Below are 21,068 nucleotides of genomic sequence, written 5' to 3'. Positions count from 1 at the left end.
CAGGATGACGGCGTATTATCTGACTGAACAATCCCACAGATTGGCTACGTTCACACTGCAGGACTTGATGCTCAATGAGGATTTTTTCGTGAAATCCGATTTCTTTGTGAGTTCGTTCACATTTCCAGTTCAATGCGACTTGTATGTGATCTGCTGTGTGAACTTCATACGACCCAAAAGTGTCCTGCATGCGCACGGCGGTGGGGGAAACAGAAGTGTGATGCTAACTAAACTAGCATCAGCAGCCAAGTACTGCCTGTGCATTCCAGCCATTTCCACCCCGTCGAAGCGCTGCCCCGGGGTGGAAGTGTCCCCCGACCGTGCCGAATATTCATCATTAACTGGGCCTGAATATCCAGAGACCAGAAAGTGCTATTGGGACCAGCCCTACTCGGTATTATAACAACTATAAACAATAAATATTAACAACTAATGAGCCTTCCAGCATCAAGCCCTCCTTGTATCTCGACCTCCGTCTTGCTGTCCGACATAAAAGAAGGTTTTACATTTAGTGCCGGATTATCGAGTCATGACTGTATATATACATCAAGATATTGCTTGTTCAAATCCACCAAAACAAGTCATTTCAAAATAATCTTCCTTTTTAGTCTTCTTTGTATTTAATCACATAAACACAGAAAGAGAGTGAAATCAGCAACAAGGTCACAACAAAGCCTCACCCTGCAGCTTCATCAGCTTCATCCGTCTTGACAGATGTCTTCCCTCCCTGCCGCAGGGTCCGGACTATATCCTGGACAGTCTGGAGAGGACAAATGGTTGGAACATAATATTGTAAAAGCATATTCCGTCTCATGTCATGTTTCCAGCTCTGTGTGACAGATTTGCTGTATGAGGAGACATCCCCAACAGCTTGCTCATGTACAGCATACCATGCTTTGTCAAATCGATTCATGTATTCTCAGCTTAGCGTGGGCAAGACATAATAAGATTAAACGACATAAAGAGGACTTCCTTAAATATTCTTTCTCTGATGTTTTTCCTCTAAAAATGTCTCATGTGACAGGAATCAGGAATAAATCTCTCTATTCTTCACTTGGAAAAGCTTAAATGAGCACATGTGTCAATTTCTGAGCAAACAAAACAATTTCATGAAACTCAAAGAACGTAACCTGAATTTTAAAAAGCCTCTTCCTATATTCAGGCAGCTCAGGGAGCAGGAATGTGTAGTGACCAGAGCAGCTGAGACAGCCAGCTCTGTCTTCCTGCTGCAGTGAAGTCTCAAGGCTCAAAAAGTGATTTGATCGTCATGTCTGACTGCCTGCTGCGCTGTTCTGGAAGGTGCGATGGGAGGTTTCATATTGCAGCTCTGACACCTTCCCGCAGACACATCTGTGTAATTTCTGAACTACAAAAGACTTCAGAACTGAGGAAGCCAAGAAGAAACTTGTGATTCCCGATATATATTTTACGGCTATTCTGTGCTGCTCTTTCTACATATCTTGGATTGTAATAGCTTTTTGTAGGAAAGTTTACACGTTGCTGAAGCTCTGAATCTGGGATTTTGTCAGGTGCTCCGATTATTTAACTCCTTTCATGATTACATTTTGCAGCATGTGATGCAGTTGAAAGGTGTTTGGAAGTTTCTTTTTGATAAATAACTACCGTGTGTCAAAGATTTTTTAAAATGCTGCATATCCAATTAACAACTTAGTAGCAAAAACATGTTCCTGATAGTATTGTTGGTACAAACTAGTAATGAGTGGATTGAACAATCTGTTTGTCTACTCTAACATTGTCTGCTATCACAAACATGTCTTTATTACTGCTTACAGCGACTGTTACTTCCAAAGCTAACAAGTTCAGCAACATCATCCAACTACAATATCTTGTAGCAGTACAAGTTGCACAAAAAACTGCATTATCAATGTGCATTATTTACGCAAATTCTCCCAATTCCCATCCACCTATCCATCATCTATATACCGCTTGATCCTCACTAGGGTCATGGGGGGCTGGAGTCTATCCCAGCTGACTCAGGGTGGGAGACTCCACGCAGAAAGATCCCAGGTGTCCTCACCGGGACGTGAACCGGCGACCGTCTAGCTGCGAGGCAACGATGCTAACCACCGAGCTTGTCCTGCCCTTAATTTGATCTGTAGAAGTTTAGACCCCAACAGCACAAGCAGCTGATGCTACCATAAACATAATACATCCTGACACACTGGCTGGGCTCAAATATTTTCTCTTATAGTTAAAAAAAACATAACATCAAGTTTCTGTAACATCTTTTTTCATTTTTGCCATCGACCTGCAGCTTTAGTCTCAGTCTTCCAGCCAGTCATAGACTCATTAATTGTCATTTTGAGATAATTTGCATCGGCTCATTGTTTAATGAGGCCGGTAAGCAAAAAAAAACGAAAGCAGAGTCTGTGGTGAAGGCAGCCAGTGGTTGCTGTGAACCAATGGGGAACGAGCTGGATGTGATGATACCAGAGACAAAACAGTGAGACTTACAATCCCCAGCCTTCAAAGCTCAACATATTAATATGGCCACTTCTATTTCCACATACAGTGTTGACTGTTTAATTAAACTGCTTCCAGTTGCACTGCCGAGGAACCGCAGTAATAAAGCATTTATCAGATTTGTCATTTCACGGGTAACTGTTAGCCTCAGATAACATGAAGCATCACGCTGGGATTTCATTTCTCGTTATTACCTAACAGCATAATTCTTCGCTATCACTATTATTAGGAATCCGCTGATATGTGGCGCAACTGTTACGTACTGTGGCTGCTCAAAACCAACAACAACACGATGTTTAATCAGCCGCCCACCGCTCGGCTCTGCATATAATGGGCATCAGCCACTGAAAGCCTGGTCGACCGCCACTTTCAGCAGCCGTCAAGCGCACATCAAGAACTCTTTGAATTATTCTTATTTAAAATAAGTCAGCAGGACGCGCTGTGTGATATTGTTAGAAACCAACCCGCTGCACTGTTTGCTCACTCACAGAACTGGCTGCAGCTGATTAAATTTGCCAGTGACAGGCTGTCAAAACACGCGAGCATCACTTTCCGTCCAGCTGTCTGAATTTCCAGTGTCAAATCTGCCGCTTTTATTATCGTAAACTCTGCAATACTGCATGTGCTCGTCCAGAATGCAAAGCCTCTGGAGTGGCAAGAATAACTACGGAAGCAAATAATTGTTTTTCTCCGCAGACTCCGAGTGAAGCATTATAAGTCAATTAGCTGTTAATGAAGTTTCTAATTGGTATTAAACCACACACACACACACAGATCTTCATCCCCTGTAATCTCCTCGGCTTGCTTTGGGTGTTAGACTTAATTTTTTTAGGCCACACCTGTTACAGTCAAAGAAAACTCGAAGAAGACTCACCCTGCCGGCAATGAGAGCGACCACCAGCACGTTGACGGGCAGCAGCAACGTTTTCAGGTACCGTACAGGCGTCTGGAGATAGAGAGGACAGCTTTGTAATGGGTTTCACAAGAAGAAACGCATGTGCACATTCACAGCATCATTCAATGAATCAACAGCTAGACTAAGTTAAGCTAGACAAGTTCAAATTTCACCTAACTAGAGGACTAAAGCACAGCAGAGTATGAGTGAAATATGGAAAAAAGTACAAGGTGAGTAAAGGAAGTACATCAGTAGATCACAATAAAACTGTAAAATGTTTATTAAAAACAGGAACCAAGACACAAAAAAAATATAAGAAAACTTCTCTAAAAACTTATGAGACACTTATATGTTAATATTTTCAGTGCAAGAGAATCGAAAGGCTCCTTTTCACCATTCCTGATAGATAGTATGATGCAAACCTGACAGTGCTTTTTGAACTAATAAAAGAATTTCAAAATCAATGCAAAAGCCAGCGTAAAGGTTTGAGTGTGCTCTCCTTCTGGTCCGAGAAAGGAAAGTTCTGGTTTAATTGTGGCTGATTTATTGCGAGTTATAAAAGCATGCATTAGTCCCTCTGCGCTGCTCGGAGAACAGACACACGAAACCAGGCCACTGTCTAGCACATAACTCAGCCCGAGGAGAGCTGCCAGGTTCTGCTGTCAGGTTCCTGCTTCCTGTCATATCCGTAGCACAGATCTGGCGCTCCGTACACTCAGCCCCGCTGAGACAATCCTGCCACTCTGATACAAAAGCAGCAGGCGTTTTGATATTTCTGACATCTTCACAGGAGACTGAGTGACATTTTAAAAAACTGAAATTTGTCGAGACTTTCGCAGCGAACCGCCCGAGACTTGCGAGTTATCGGCGGAGGCTTCAGCTGACAAGAGTCGCAGTGATCAGATAGCGCACTTTAGTGGCAGAAGGTAAATGTCAGCTCTGATGGAGGAACGGATTCTGATAAACAAACAACCTTACCTCTAACTCCATGAAGTCAAACTCGGCAGCGCACGTGTACATCAGAGTGTGGAAGTCGTTGTAGCTCGTGAACTTGGATTTGATGAGTCCACTGATATGAGCCTGTAAATGACATGTATTTGGATTTGAAAACGTTTGAATGAATTTGAAAATATTCTTTATTGTTCATCCATCCATCATCTATACACCGCTTAATCCTCACTGGAGTCTATCCCAGCTGACTCAGGGTGAAGGCAGGTTCACCTGGACAGGTAACCAGTCTATCACAGGGCTACACTTAGAGACAGACAACCAAGCACACTCACATTCACACCTACGGACAATTTACAATCACCAATTAACCTCAGCATGTTTTTGGACTGTGTGGGAGGAACCCACGCTGCACGGGGAGAACATAGAGACTCCACGCAGAAAGATCCCGGGTGTCCTCACCTGGTTGCGAACCGGCAACTTTCTAGCTGTGAGGCGACGGTGCTAACCACAGATCCACCTTGCAGCTCCTTTATTGTACAGTACAATCTCCTCTGGTGTGAAATGACACAACTGCTAAACATTTCAACATGTCAACCTACAAACTCACATCGTACACGACAAACACACCATCACTGTCACACAAGGAACACGACTATTTGTGGGCTTTCCAGACATGACGTTACAGTAGCTTACATCATCAGAAGCACCGAAGATCGTGGACAGCATGAATTTCAGCAGAACTGTGGAGCCGACCCAAGCCAGACCCTGCATGACCTGCAGCAGAAGAAAAGACGCACACATTGGCTGGTTGACGTGTTCACACGACACGAGGCAGGCAGACTTATAATCAAATATTCCAGGTGCTGCCGTTTCAAGTGAAAGTAAATGGAAAGTGAGGCAGTTCCACTGTTTTACCTCTGGGCTGTTTATTTAGCAAGCCGACACAGAAACACTAAGTTAGGGCCACAAGGTCGATGGCATTTTTGTTATTGGAGATGTTCATCTTAAATACTGGCACATAGTCAATAAAGAATTAAAAAAAGCTGATGTTAAATTATCGCTTTTAGCCACATTTGGTTATTTTAGCTAAAATAAAGTGATAAAAAAAAAAAACATCTCTGCATTCCTCTAAACACAAGAAGCAGAATAAAATATGTATTGGATTTTTTGAGAGAGTGTGGAAAATGGATTAAATATGAAGCCCAAAACTAAATAAAATAGAGGAATGTCTTATTAGAGGAGGTAGCCTGGAGAAGTAACTGTAAGTTTTGGGTATTTCTTTCTATTTTTTTGGGCTGTTTTTGCTTTAAAATATAAAAATATTGTAGGAATGAATAAAAATAGGTGTAAATACAGAATGCACTTTTGCAATAAGGTACAAAAACCCACCCAGATGACGATGCCAGCCTTAAAGACTTGTGCAAATCGATCTCTCAATGCAATGATCACCTAAAAACACAAACAAAAACAATCAACACATTTACTTTTACAAATGCATTTGCTGCTCCTTTAAGTCAAACACTGATCAAACCGAGCTCATCTCGACCAACCCAATCAATCAACAAGTTTTCATGCAGTGCATCGGACTCCTCGTCGAACTCACCCAGATGGAGACGAGCGAGGAGGCGTAGAAGGACGTGAGGAGCATGGCGTTGCCGAACATCAGGATAAAGCAGACGCCGAGTGTGATCTGCGGGAGGCCAGAGAGAGAGGAGGTGTCATTCATTACAATCCCGCGGCGCTCACACGGCTGTGGGCTGTTCAAGCACAGCCCATCGAGCAGCTTAATGTGCGTGATCTGTCTGTGTAATTAGAAATAATGCTGAACATATGATGTTGGCAGCGAGCTCTTGAGGCTCAGCCAGCTTCTTTAGGTTTCCATATCCAATGCTGACTGCAAATAGCATCTCTGCCTCCCTGCAGAAGGAGGCTGGTCTGGGAGATACTGTATTAAATGTCAATAATAAGTCTAACAAATGCATTCAACTGGATATACACAGCCAGGAGCAGAAAATAATCCCATTCCATGAACTCTTGATGCTAAATCCTACAGTGAAGAGCAGAATAATGCATCGCTCCGCATCGCGCACACAGTGATTACCAACCAGGGGCACTTACAATCAACTGCTAGCGAGTGCTTGCAAAGATTGTATAGTCTAATAACACGATCTGAAAATGAAAAATTACCCACATGTTGAGCAGCTGTAATGTCTGTGTGAAAGCAGTTTACAATCTAGCAGGCCTCTGAACACTTAGCGAACAGAAATGGATAAACATGAAAGTAACAGATAAACAGCTGAGTACCTAAATATAATGGATCAACAGGTACCGACAGTCACAAGAAGGGCAGAGTACAAAAACCAAACCTGACCAAACTGAACCAAACACCACAATGACATCATTGCTTTATGTCAATAATGTTAAATAACATCCAAAGAAAGTCTGGTGGTCACAAAATCACACACAAACAATATTGCAAGTCAATTAATCAAGCAGTCAAAATGTAATGACTTATTCCTGGTTGTAGTGGACAAATCATGTCATTCTTAGTTAATATGATTATCACTTTGTTGATCGATTGCTTGGTCTATTAAAATGTCTAAAAACAGTTCTTCTTGCTTGTTCTCAAAAGCTGTCTACTATCACAAAAGACTAAAAGGCTACAAATAGTAAATTTTTGGCATATCTCCGAAAAAGGAAAACAAATAAACAAACACAAAATTAGATAAACTAATTGCATATTAATTTACTGTTGATTGACAATTACAATAAACTACTAATCATTTATTTTGCAGGCAAAAATAATAAACATTGTTGATTTTCACTGATTTATCATCATTGTAAATTAAATGTTTGCATGGCTATAGTCTCCGGGGCAACTGGTCAGTTTGTTCAGTTGTGTTACTCTCATCCAACCAGATTATTCAAACAATCACCAGCGGTGTTTTATTGAGGAGAAAAGTGCTGCATCAAATTCATTATTTCTGGCAGCGAAAGGAACAGACGACCTGTAAACACAGCTGCGTTATTATAACTTTGAAGTTTCCCAACCTAATGGAGACTGCTGGGTCTAAAATGGATGATCAAAAGTTACGTGTAGAGTTTTTAAACATCCATCCATTATGTATACACCGCTTAATCCTCACTAGGGTCATGGGGGGCTGGAGTCTATCCCAGCTGACTCAGGGTGAAGGCAGGTTCACCTGGACAGGTAACCAGTCTATCACAGGGCTACACTTAGAGACAGACAACCAAGCACACTCACATTCACACCTACGGACAATTTAGAATCAACAATTAACCTCAGCATGTTTGGGAGGAAGCTGGAGAACCTGGGGGAACATGGAAAGAACATGGAGACTCCACACAGAAAGATCCCGGGTGTCCTCACCGGGACGCAAACCGGCGACCTTCAAGTTGCGAGCGAACGATGCTAACCATAGCTAAACAACCAACATGGCAGATCATCTGAAACCTGTCTATCCTGTCTAACCTATATAGTTCTTTAAACTGGGTTGCTATAGTCCTATTTTCAGAAATCACATGACTACAGGAGCACAAAGGTCTGCTCAGAGTCTGTTGTTGTCATTTCAGTATAAAACAATCAGGTTGAAATGATTTAAGACTAGCTTTTCGTTTTCATTGACACAAACAGGGCTAGCAGTCTTTGGCTAATTTAGCTAATCAACTATTTATTACTATTTACTATCTATTTGGTTAATCTAGTTAACCTAACAACATAGAGGTCCTGTACAAAAAGGGCCAAAGTCGTCTGCTGAGGAGACTGAGCTCCTTTGGAGTGTGCAGGACTCTGCTCAGGACATTCTACGACACTGTGGTGGCGTCTGCTGTTTACTATGCAGTGGTCTGCTGGGGAGCAGGGAGCACAGACAGGGACAGAAAGAGGCTGAACAGACTGGTGAGGAGGACCAGTTCTGTCCTGGACTGCTCCCTGGACTCCACAGAGGAGGTGGGTGAGAGGAGGATGTTAGCAAAGCTCACATCCATCATGGACAACCCCTCTCACCCGCTGCATGAGGCTGTGGGGGCTTTAAGCAGCTCCTTCAGCAGCAGACTGAGACGTCCTCTCTGCAAGAAAGAGCGCCACCACAGGTCATTCCTACCAACTGCAGTACGACTTTACAACATCAGCATCACTGGCTGATGTTGACCAAATGGACAGTTCATGGTCATGGATTCATTTTTGCACAATCTATTTTCTTTTTCAATGTGAATATTGTTATTATAAATTATTGTGATTTTCTTGTACTTTCTTTCTATATTTTTGGATGCTGCTGTGGCATGTAAAAGCATTGTAAAGATTTCATTTTTCCCCATTTGTTTCAAGATTAGGTATAATTTCAGTTCAGACCAAGGTTTCTGTTGGTTGACGACACCCATAAATACTGGCAGATTTTGCACAGGCGCCAATTTGGGATCTCAGAAATTGTGTTTTCTTTTTTAGACATTTTACAGGTTCAGTTAATCGTACCCGATAATGAAAGCATTTGTTATCTGCAGCCCAACATGCGTGTCCGCTCAGTAACAAGTGACACAGCTCGACCATGAGCAACGCTGTAGGTCGCAGAGGACACACACGTCTGCTTGTGTGTCTGTATTCTTTTCTTGGACACACACAAGCCAAAGTCATCATCGCCAGGCTCTCTAAATTATGCAGAGCCATATGCCTCCATCTGACACAAATCTCCACCATCTTACCACAAAGGCCCTTCTCCTTATCTGTGAAGCGCACAGGCCCTGGCTAACAGCCTGGCATGCTGAGAGGATTAGGGCGAAAGAATGCGGAGAATGGGGACGAACGGTCAGAATAACACACACATGGACACACACACACACACAAACATCTTTACACACTCTCACATAAATACAGATATACTTTTGTCCTTGGAAGTGTGAAATAAGTTCATCCTCCGCCTCTCATGCTAAAACGGCCCTCGTGGATGCGCAGCGTTATCGTTAATGCTGAGGACAATCACGCCCGTCCCTGCTGGTGCCGGTGGCAAACTCACGGCTCACGTGAAATTCTCCCGAGCAAGGAGTTGAGTGAGATAAGCGCAAGAGCAAGTTATAAGTTAGAGGACAGAAGCTAGAAAAACTTTGCCTTGTGGCCAGTGTAACACATGATCCAAACAAAGCCAATCAAATCCCTTATTTAGGCAACACAAACACAATGATAGATAACAGGGAGGAGCATCAACTGTACCATATGAGTGACGAGGATGGACTGCATCTTGGTGGCAGCGAGGTAACCCAGGATGTACGACGCAAACAGGGACGCCACCTGAAAAACAAAAACAGTACACAACCTTTACAGCAGGGGTCTCAAACTCAAGGCCCACGGTCCAATTAAGGCCCACCAAATAATATTTTGTGGCCCTCTACATGACATCAAAGTTTAACGTTAGCGCGTTTTTCTCACTATGAGTCGTTGCTCTGGGCGTTTTATCATTTTTATCACTTGTGGGCGACCATAGCTCAGGTTTGTGTCAGCAACATGAATTAGCAACACTTGAAACGTGATTCTGGAGAGTCACCGAGCGGAGGGAAAATACATCCTGTCACCCAGTGCAAATGCATGTTTTGTTTGTTTTATTCCATCTGTGTGAAAAGCTCTTCACCGCCATGAACTTTAATAAGTCAAAGTTCAGGTTCAGACTTACTGATGAGCATCTTCAAGCCAAACTGAGGGTCTCAACTGTTTCCTCCCTCAAGCCAAATGTGGCTCAGCTGTGTCAGAGGAAGCGCTGCCAGCTCTCTGGTAAGAGGAGCCGATGTTCTTTAGAACCGTTCATGTTCTGAACTGTTATTAATAAAGATTGAGAAGATTGGCTCAGTTGTACCGTTTTTTGAATACTTGAAACCCTTTTTTTGTGGAATATTTGATGCGGCCCAGCCTCACTCAGACTCTACCTCCAGTGGCCTCCAGGTAAACTGAGTCTGAGACCCCTGCTTTACTCCAGAAAGCTCCAACACTAAAACACCTGTAAACAACTGTTTCACTGTAAAACTTCAGGCACAGACATCCGTAGTTGGTTTGTATTGGTGGCAGAGATGAGGCCAGCTTCCTACATCCAGCACATTTTCATGTTTTGACCTCAAGTTTGTTGCTGGCAACTACTAAGCATATCGAAAAGATGCTGAATTATAACAGTTTCTTATGAGTTTTCAGGGTATTTAAAATGTGCTTAAAATGTCATTCCATACAGAAGCACACATAGACCTGTGGCAATTGTTCGCTTGATGGCAAGTGTTTGAGCTAACTGTCATTTTTCATCATCATAAGAATCGTTTCCATACACCTGTATAAAAAGAGTCTGATGAAACGAACAGAAATGTCATGTTTTAATCACTATTCCTACATCGTTTTCCACCGTTTGCGAGTCCTTCTTCTGCATTGGTTTAATGACTGTTTACATCAAGGAGCTTAGCTTATAATAACATCTGATCAACTGCATTTTAATGAGCGTCTACTAACAGTCCTGGATTTAGTTGCAAAGTCAAACACCAAAGCTGGTGTCGAGCCAACGGAGAAGGAGAGCCCAATAACTTAGAGGAGGCAATTCGCCAGATTTACAGCAAAAACATGGCATTAAAAGTCGCCACTACCGCTAATATAAAACTAATAGGGGCATCAAATAAACGTAAAAATCGCTAATCGCAATTACTGCAATGACAATAAATCACCAGCTAAAATTTTACTAAAGGTGGACACAGTGCTGTCGTCATCCGTATAGAAATCTGTTATTATTTATTTATCAGGAGGAAATTATGTAAAATCTAGACTTTATAAGGTAAAAGCTGCATTTGTATCGTGTTTTTCTTTAACAAACTGCCATTCATGCACTCATTTAGGCCCAGTCGCAGCACTGGTCTGTCTGGCGCCATCCGGGGGTTCAGCGTTTTGCCCAAGGACACTTTGAAATGTGAACAGAAGGAGCCGAGCAAGTGTCATTTTAAACTGCAATCTGCTATATAAACTCTTATTGCCTTTGTCTGTCTTATGTAAAGCACTGTGACATGAAACTGTAAGTACATACAAAACATCCACAGTATGTTTGTGGTGTCCAGAAGTTAGAGCCGCGTACTGAGAGCAGCCTGCTGCTGCACTGGAACTGCATAGATTAAAACTGTATCATAATGGCTCCATATTGTAGAGCCGGGAGTGTGCTACTGGAATAATTACAGACTTTTGCTGTGTCTGGCTATGATCAATAGATGAATCCACTTTAAAAAGCTATTACAGGCTCTCTGCTCTCTTAGGGGGTAAAGATGCTGACCGTGAAGCACAGCGCTGCTGGTTCTGGTCCAGCTGGGGACCTCTGTTACGTCTCTCTTGGCCTCATTTCCTTTTGTGTAATTACTAATGCTGTCTAATTTGCTAATTAATCTGATTTGCTGATTCTGACATTTAAAATGAAACCCAACGTTTAAAGAAGCTTTCTAACTTCTTATCATTCCGTCTACTTACAACTTCCTGCTTTAACATTTTAGTTTTCTTTCACTAATCGCAGGATGTAATCACACAAGGGAGAAGATGGAAATATAAATGTCAGGTTTTAATACATATTTACATGCAAATTCGATTAACCGCGTTGTAAAAGCTTTTCTAGACGGGCCGACGTATTTCCCAACACATTAAAAGTGTGTAATTGCTCCGGTGGCCCACTTTAGGCTTTAGCTGTGTACAAATGTGCAGTAAAGATGTGAAGCATACTACAGATTGATGCTTTTAACTGTGTAATTAAAGCATTTTTTAAAAACCTGATGTCGGGCTCCATCTGGACTGATGAGTAAGCACTGTGGGCGGATGCATTCGGCCTTGATTTGCTTTTATTCTTGCACTAGATGAGGCGAATGGGTTTAATTAACAGCTTATGAATGTAAAAGACAGAAATTACAGCTATGAAACGACATATCGTTAAACTCCCTGCACCAAGAGTCCTGAGGGGGGGCACGGCAGCGTGGGCTAAACTGTTGCTGAGCGCAGATGCTCGCAGCGTTTGGCCTGGTTGTCGTCGAGCGGTGGTTTAAACTTCTGTTGAACTCTTTTGTCTGCCTGCCTACACACTTTAACTTACTACTTCTAACTTAAATCTGTCCGTCTCAATCTTAACTATTCCACTCAAAATAATCTTTCTACTTCACATCCTTGCTTTGCTGCTGTATACATCCATCCATTATCTATACATCGCTTAATCCTCACTAGGGTCGCGGGGGGGCTGGAGTCTATCCCAGCCATCTTAGGGCGAAGGCAGGGGACACCGTGGACAGGTCGCCAGTCCGTCGCAGGGCCACACTTAGAGACAGACAACCAAGCACACTATAACGTTCAGGTTCTCTATTCAGACATGTAGAGTGTGGTTCTTATTACCTGACAGTTTCGGCGACAACGCTCGCCTTCTTCAGAGATGACAACTGACAGCGGGTGACGTGTCAGCCGGCAGATGTTGACAGCCGGCACCTGCGGCACGCCCAGGGACGAAGGGGGCTTCATGCTCTCGCAGGCTTGGGACTACCTGCTCCAGAAAAAGTAACCGGCGGGGGAGGGCGGCACGCCTGGCGGGGCGGTCGGGTCTGTTGGGCTCGCCACGACACACCATTTTGGTGTGGGCGTGGCTTTCCCGGCGGATCTGGCGGCTCTGCTGTGCGTGCCGCAGGTGCCGGCTGTCAACATGTGCCGGCTGATACGTCACCCGCTGTCAGTTGTCATCTCTGAAGAAGGCGAGCGTTGTCGCCGAAACTGTCAGGTAATAAGAACCACACTCTACATGTCTGAATAAAGAACCTGAACGTTATATTATCACTAAGAAGACATGATGAACGTTTTCGAGCAACCAAGCACACTCACACAACAGAATCACCAGTTAACCTCAACATGTTTTTGGATTGTGTGGGAGGAAGCCGGAGAACCTGGAGAGAACCCACGCTGTACGGGGAGAACATGGGGACTCCCTGCTGTATACAGAGAGAGCTTAATCCAGTGAGAATGTAAATGGTGTATTCTTGTAATTTCTCCTGTCTTTATCCCTTCCCCTGCATTCTTTCCCGTCGCTTTATTTCTTTGCCGCCCTGCCAAGCGTCTGCACTCTTTGCACCTTTCCCTGCCAGAGTCCTCTGTTCTCTCCAAGACTCTATTTTCTCCTTATTTTCTCTGCCTCCTCTCCTTTCTTCCCACATTCTCTCTTAATGTTTCTCTTGCTCTCCGTTTACCTGAGTGAGCAGCACAAACTGGGCAAACTGCCAAGGCAGCATAAAGCACAAATTGGAGATGCCCAGGGCGACCATGGCTGTCCTGCTCGGGTTCCGTGTCCTGGAGAGAGAGAGACGAGAGACAGGGATGGATAAAAAATAATAAAGTGCTGAGAGAGTGTGGGTGTTGGAGAGATAAGAGAATATGCATTAAGACGCCTGACAAAACACACACACACACACATTTAATCTCACTCCGACAGTACTACAGAAACCCACTTATGTACAAAGGCAGGCTCAGAAACACAAAACGAGGGTCAGTCTCAATATACTGTGAGAAAAAAAGTCACAGTTTCTTAACGGTGTTCACATAATACGAGGTGTCGTTCACCAGCTGACGTGCAATAAGAAGATTACGGTGTTTCTGCGTGATTTAACTCACCAGAGAGCCTCCTTCAATGTGCTATTTAGCTGACAACAGAAGCTAGGTTTGCCTCGCACCGCTAATTAAAACAGACACTGCAAACTGTGAGAAACTGGCTGCAGCTTGTCGTATGTTAAAGTCACAAGGAAGCAAGGTGCTAACAAGAAGAAAAGAAGAGCAGATGCTTCTCCGTCTTGTTATGTTTCACACAAAGAGACACGCCGAGATACAATTAGGTATGAATAACGATCAAACTAATACACTACAATATTCCAGGCGTCAGTCGGAAGATAGTAAAAGTGCAGGTTTTGTGTTCAGATATACACTCACTCAGCACTCTGTATAAGGAACACCTGTATGCAAATTAGAGGCGATGGTGCATCGCATAAAATAATACAGAGTCAGAGGCTTTCATTAAACTTCATCAGAATATCATTAACATCAAAACAGGAAGAATATCTGATTTCAGTGACATTCCTGAAGCTGCTGATGTCCTGGATTTTCTCTGGAGTTTAGTCAGAACGGCGGAAAACAAAAAGTGAGCAGCAGCTCTGCAGACAGCGGCGCCTTTTTGATGAAAAGCCAGAGACGAGCCTGACTGGATCTGACAGGGTGGCTGCAGCGGCTCAGATAACCATTCTTTACAACTGTGATGAGCAGAAAAGCAGCTCAGAATGCACAGCGCATCCAGCCTTGTGGCCGATGGGATACGAAAGCAGAGGACCGCGTCGGGGTTCCACTCCTGTCATGTGCAACCGTCTGTGGCCACTGTTTATCGTCTTCTTGAACAATTTGGGCTAAAATATCCAACTGCATCTTTTTTTCTGACAAATAGTGCAATTACTGCTTTCAAGCTTGTGCTCAGAATCCACTGTGTAGTCGATTTAAAACATGTGACGGAGCATTACCATATGAGATACCAACTGTTAAACCACTGACTTGACAGCTAAAAGCCCAGCTGCATAATATCCATCCTAAATTGCTGCCTTTGTGATTTGCTAATTGCGCTGTTTTAAACCGCAATTTCGGCCTAAAATAAATTAACTGTTCAGCCCTGCTTCTAATGTCTACTTCCAACTGGAAGTCACAAAGCAGAAGTCATCGCAAACTGGTTTTACGGACATGAAATCGACTCAGTGGACTCGCTGGCCTCCACAGCCGCCAGATCTGACTCCAGCAGGGATGTGGCAGAACAGGAGATTGGCAGGACAAATATGCAGCTGACAAATCTGCAGAAACTCTGTCATGCAGTCAACATGAGGGAGAATGTTTCACACATCGTGCCGAGTACATGACACCGAGAGCTGAGGCTGTTCTGGGAGCTAAGGGAGGCCCTAGCATGTATTAGTATGCTGTTCCTATGTGACAGTTGTGCACTTCAAGCACTTTACAAAACAACCAGAAATGTCCAAAAAAAAAAAAAAAGTGAAGCCTCACTGGGATTTAAAGCTGGGCACATTCTAGGAAGGAGACAGTGATGGTGAGTTTACCGTAGGATGTAGGTGAGAAGAAGCATCTGCAGGACGAGGAAGGGGTAGGCGAAGCTCTCCCTCAGGGGCGGCGTCCACATCACACGAGTGCTCTGATCACACACATGAAGCCACACACACAACAATAATAAATAAAAAATCAAATGAAACATCTCCAAAACGTATCACTTGGCTATAATTTTTCAAGGCGGGGAAAAAAAAAAACAGGCCGTTATACATTTTATTCCTCAGCAGCTTATAAATAAATCTAGTAATTTAATCCCATGCTGACATACATAAGTGCAAAACTGCTTGTGCACATGTCGTCAGGCTCTTAATGTAAAATATTTGGCATATGTCTAATAGCAGGATTTCAGACGGGCTAAAAATAGTGCAGGTGAAGAGGTTTCCATGCTCCTAATCCATGCTGACCATTTGGGAGGGAGCCAGACATTTCTGTTCCACTGTACTGGCAGAACCATTTTATTGATGAATTCCAGGTTAGCTCAGTGGAATGAAATGCAGCAGGCGAAGGCTTCAGATGCTTTTTTTCAGTTCTAGTTTTTTATCAGGTCATCATTTTAGTTTTTATTATCATTATTATTATTATTATGTAAAGTTTGATTAAACAAAAAGGTGCGCTATGATTTTTTGATTGAAACGTTATCTGTATAGCACCTTTCACCACAAAAGTGCTTAAAAGAAAGAAAAAAAAGACTTTAAAAGATCCAATAAAAATGAAAAAAAAACATACAGTCGTGACTCGATAATCCGACCCTTAACAATCCTAAACCTGCTATCCGACAGGTTTTTAGGAAAAACCAACAGAACCCATAAAAACAGCCTTAACATAGCGACAGCCTTGGATTCTGACTCCGACATGACATTTAATGTCACCAATCAGGATGACGGCGTATTATCTGACTGAACAATCCCACAGATTGGCTACGTTCACACTGCAGGACTTGATGCTCAATGAGGATTTTTTTGAGAGTTCGTTCACGTTTCCAGTTCAATGCGACTTGTATGTGATCTGCTGTGTGAACTTCATACGACCCAAAAGTGTCCCGCATGCGCAGAAGAGGACACGACGACGTCACACGCAGCGAGCGTGCTCAGTGTTTATGGAAGTAAACATGGATGGTAACGGTGGAGCGTATCTGCCACTCCCCCGCCGCCACCGATGGAGGAAACAGAAGTGTGAGCGCTAACTAAACTAGCATCAGCAGCCAAGTACTGCCTGTGTGTTCTGGACACTTCCACCCCGTCAGAGCGCTGCCCCGGGGTAGAAGTGTCTTCTGACCGCGCCGAATATTCATATGTTCATCATTACTTGGGCCTGAATATTCAGAGCGCAGAAAGTGCTATTGGGACCAGCCCTACTAGTTATTATAACAACTATGAACAATGAATATCAACAACTAATGACCCTTCAAGCATCAAGCCCTCCTCGACCTCAGTCTTGCTATCCAACAAAAAAGACGGTTTTACATTTAGTGTCAGATTATCGAGTCACGACTGTATATATAACGAAATGTCTCAGGAGGTTTTTCCTATAATAACACAGCGCTCACCTTACCTCCAGTTCAGACAGGTATGGAGTAGATATATTTTTAGGTCAGAAGCTGCCGCCCAGAGGATTTTCAGAGGCCTTTACCATGAGCCAGAATTTGGGGTTAGTGAAGTAATCAAGGTTGAACTCTGGGTTTTCAGGGTTCCTATCAGGGCACATCATCGAGGTAACTTATGCTGCACACCTGTCCATCTCCAGAGCAGGTTATGTTCAAGATTAGGGATGTCCCAGTCCAATCTCCTTTATCAGATTTTATCACATGTGACTGCTGTTGGCTTTTCCACTCTGAAGGGAAAATGAAACCTCCGTTGTTAATTTTTTGTGTACTTGCTTTATTGCTATGCTCCACTAAGCAAAATTGAAATTTGCATTTGTTTTGAATGTTAAAGTCGTAGAACTGAAGCAGAACTGTGATTGTACTACTCGTTTCTAACATTCTAATTTTACTGCTATAAAGCAGTACTACATGGAACTGTTCTAAGACATATTTTAGTTTATTTACTTGCAGGGCTATTCAGTTGTCTAGCAAAGATAGACAATTGATTTTAACAACTTCTGCGTGCTTGAAGTTTGCGCTGTGCAAGCGTATTTTCCCAGTACTGGTTTGGGACTCAGTATCAGCAGAGACTCGATACTAAATGAGGACAAAAAAAACCCTGACCGAGATATCCCTGTTCAAGATAACATATCAACATGCATAAAAGCACCGTCGCCTCACTAATCGATTCGCTTGGAAAATGGCTCCATCCTTCCTGTGGAGCTCGATGCACAGATAGTGAGGAGGAGGTTGGGGCTTTACAGACTGTCTAAATGCTTTTCTTTGTCCAACAAGCACAGAAATGAGAGATACAGCTGGTGAGTGGAGTGAACTCCAGCCTTCCTTGGTTTGTTTTTCCCCCCGTTGACTGCAAGAATTTTCAAAGCAATTTCAGTGTTCTATAGGCCTTTGTGTAGCAATATAATCCCAAAATGAAGACTGATAAAGCGCTAAAGCCTTGTACTTGTTGACCTTTCAAGATTTGCAATAAGCCTACTTACTGGTTTGAACGATGTTTTTACTCCCAAGACCGTTTAGCACCACCAGGGTTGCAGCTGAAAGAATACGGCTAAAATGGGCATAAGAATAGCCTCTAAGCAGCACGTTTAATGTAAACACAGTTGTAACTCCTGGTGTCCTAATGATGGGGCAGTGGTACTGACAGGTTCATTAAATGACCCATTCACATAAGGTGACCTTTTTGCCGGCTTTCCTTTCTTACTGAGGCTGCAGCAGCTGTGCAGCTTTAAAAATGTATTATGTTTTTAAATTCCTTATCTTAGTTTCGGATTATAGTTTGTGCTTCCAGCTCTTTAACAGATATCTCTACCTGTACATAGCTTAACACTTGTTATCCTTCCGTAATCCGTTGTCCTTGTTGAAATGGTTTAAATGGTCACACACTTGGTCAATAAAGCAGATTCTGATTCTATGAAAAATGTCCATGTTACCAAAAACGGTACATTCATCTGAAAGCGTTCATAGCTCAACTCAGAAGAAAAACTGGTTGACTTAACAAGTTCATACCCAGCTTTGTGTGACTGCTTAGCTTGACATTGGTTGCTAGGTTGAAAAGACAAAACTGGCTTTATAGCACCGGCCTCAGGATTCAGGGTTTGCTCTGTCGACGTTGAGTTACTGGATGTAGGCTGCTGCGGGTAAACGCCTATCATCGGCTGCTCATTAACCCTCGGCGCATACAGTAACTTGGGAACGGTTCACTTTCAAGGCCTGAGGCTGTAAGAGTAGACAGTCGAGCCCATAACTTAGATCTGTGACTGGTGGATTTTGCTTAAATTGCTTTGTTCACAAGCTACAGAGTGGTTTGTACTTTAACCGTGCCAAGTTTCTGCTGCTCTGTCAGACATAATGGTCACTGGCAGTGTGTGAGTAAGCTTTAGAAACGACCTGCAGCACTCGCTAAACACATTTATAGTGAAAAGACTTTGCTATCAAAAGACTGTCTTTGTTCAGTTTCTGGCAGCTGGCTTCTGTTAACCATATTGCAGAACGTCGAACTTGAGCGTGCGCCGGGCGTAGGCAGCTCCACTGCGAGGGGCGTGGCACGTTCGTTCGGATCTATAGCACGCGAGTTACCACGAGGTCGATTTGTGTTGCGGACAGTTAAGTTTTGCGTGAAATTTGCTGGTGAATCCGTGAAGCTAAGACGGTGCTGCACTGACTCTCCGGTTAAGCTGCTCCACCCTTGAAAGTGTGCTACGTGTTGGCTGTGTTTTACTGACTCTGACTACTACACAGCAGGTACAATATAGCTGTAATATTTAACGATAAAAAAAAGCATCACATAAACCAAAAATATAACCCAACAGTAATTACTACAGTGTTTTTGCTGCTTGTGACTGATCAACTCCAGGGGGTGATGTATTTTTGGAGGGATGCTCATCGTATATGCCACAGCTTTGTCCTCCTCTTCCGCTATCTGCATGTTACCGTCTCAAAATCCACTTTGCCACAGAAAAAAACAACCACAACCTCCACAATAGCAGCCTACAACTGTGACGGCCCCACCTATTATGTTGGTTGGGCACATTGGCTGTCTGTGTTTGGCTCTGCTTCCTCAGGTCCTCAAACTGCTGGAGACTGAGCGGGCGGTCCTACCGGCTTGGCGCGCTTGGGCCCAGCGCTCCCAGGCTACAAAAGGGCCAACCCCTCAGCTCCTGCTCTCTCTCCTCATGCTTGTGACTTGGGCTTGTGTCATTTTGGTTTGGTCTTTACGTCAGACAACACTTTGCACCACATCGCATCCAGGCATCCACACCTACACTACTGATATCACTGACGCACACATCTCACTTTGAAAGAATTAATTTAACCAGTTAATAAAAGCGTACGTTTAAATCTGGCTGTGTCTTCTCCCCTCTTTTAGCCATAACCTATCCCACACTGACAATGTTAAGCAAGATTATCGTCAATTTAAGTGGCAACAAAACAGATCCGTCAATAGAATCATGATGCAAAAAGATATCGACTGATGAAAGTTATTTCTAAAGCAGTTGTTGTTCTCAGCTGATGAACAGTATAGTCCTATTTCTACATGATGAAAACATTTATCTGGAAGATGTTATGACACGCTGCTAACAGGTTTTCAGACCCGCAGCTGCCACACATCCGTAAATGTTTTTAACACCAGAACCGGCCTCGACTGGTTGATAACATCCAGCACCAGCATTTAATCACACGACAGCCCTGCATGTGTTTGTCACCTCCGACTACTCTGACATATTTACGATCTCACCACTTCCTCCGACGAACGACAACATCACAGACGCTCCCGAAATGCCACAAACCAGCACATCGCTCAGGGGAAGAGCCGAGAAACACCTGTCAGCGTGCGACTAAAATGTCGGAGTATTGATCTGGTAAAACAGCAATTGGCTATTTGTTCTGGAGGAAACTGGGGAGAAGGAGGCGGGTGGAGGGAGTTGAAGGTTTTGAGTGCCAGCCAAAACCAACTCTAAGCTCCTCTGAGGGCTGAAATGAGTCCCTGTTAACCACCCTCTGCTTCTCTAAGTGCCTTTTCATTTTGAGGTTTACACATTTTAGAAGCTTACACTCGGTGGGATTTGTGGCGCACTACAAAGTTACAGCATTTAAATCTGCTGCTGGAGATAGCCAGGGTGGCGCACTCACCTCGCCGTGATTGAAGAAAAAACACATCGTGGTGACAACGCCGCCCAGTCGACTGCCACTAGTGAGGAAAGAAATGGGGACATGAGATAAGAGAGGCAGAGAGCAGGAGAAAGATTTAGAGAGGTTATCTTCTATCGGATGTTCCAAAATCCATAATTCTGGCAGTGACAGGACACAAATGGTCCACGCCTGACAGCTCACTGCTGAGAAAATCGCCCCGTTTCTCTCCGATGCCCATCTGAGCGTGACGGTTCTGTTACCTGAGGTAGGCGCCGTAAACGAAGAACAGGCTCATCATCAAGCCGTTCAGCAGGAACACACAGGCCACGTAGAAATAAGCCGGGTCACCCATCCCTGGTGGGCACAACAAACAC

At 43.6% G+C, this 21,068-nt stretch overlaps 1 protein-coding gene across 1 annotated transcript in view; it reads right to left on the bottom strand.

The window, feature by feature from the left end:
* The window catches only part of dpy19l1l (dpy-19-like 1, like (H. sapiens)), a 43,200-nt gene that overhangs the window by 10,158 nt on the left and 11,974 nt on the right, over positions 1–21,068 (bottom strand). Inside the window, exons 6-16 of the mRNA XM_008291276.1 lie at positions 20,955–21,048; positions 20,695–20,752; positions 15,455–15,546; positions 13,562–13,661; positions 9,555–9,632; positions 5,934–6,020; positions 5,720–5,779; positions 5,024–5,104; positions 4,358–4,459; positions 3,359–3,430; positions 681–760 (exon numbers count right to left, since the gene is read on the bottom strand). Of these exons, the coding sequence (XP_008289498.1) occupies positions 681–760; positions 3,359–3,430; positions 4,358–4,459; positions 5,024–5,104; positions 5,720–5,779; positions 5,934–6,020; positions 9,555–9,632; positions 13,562–13,661; positions 15,455–15,546; positions 20,695–20,752; positions 20,955–21,048 (904 nt within the window). The remainder of the gene's footprint in view (positions 1–680; positions 761–3,358; positions 3,431–4,357; positions 4,460–5,023; positions 5,105–5,719; positions 5,780–5,933; positions 6,021–9,554; positions 9,633–13,561; positions 13,662–15,454; positions 15,547–20,694; positions 20,753–20,954; positions 21,049–21,068) is intronic.

The sequence above is a fragment of the Stegastes partitus genome, unplaced genomic scaffold (genome assembly GCF_000690725.1).
Source record: "Stegastes partitus isolate 25-593 unplaced genomic scaffold, Stegastes_partitus-1.0.2 Scaffold729, whole genome shotgun sequence".
Lineage (NCBI taxonomy): Eukaryota > Metazoa > Chordata > Actinopteri > Pomacentridae > Stegastes > Stegastes partitus.
The sequence above is the reverse complement of the archived record's forward strand: the minus strand, read 5'-3'. Positions and strand labels throughout refer to the sequence as shown.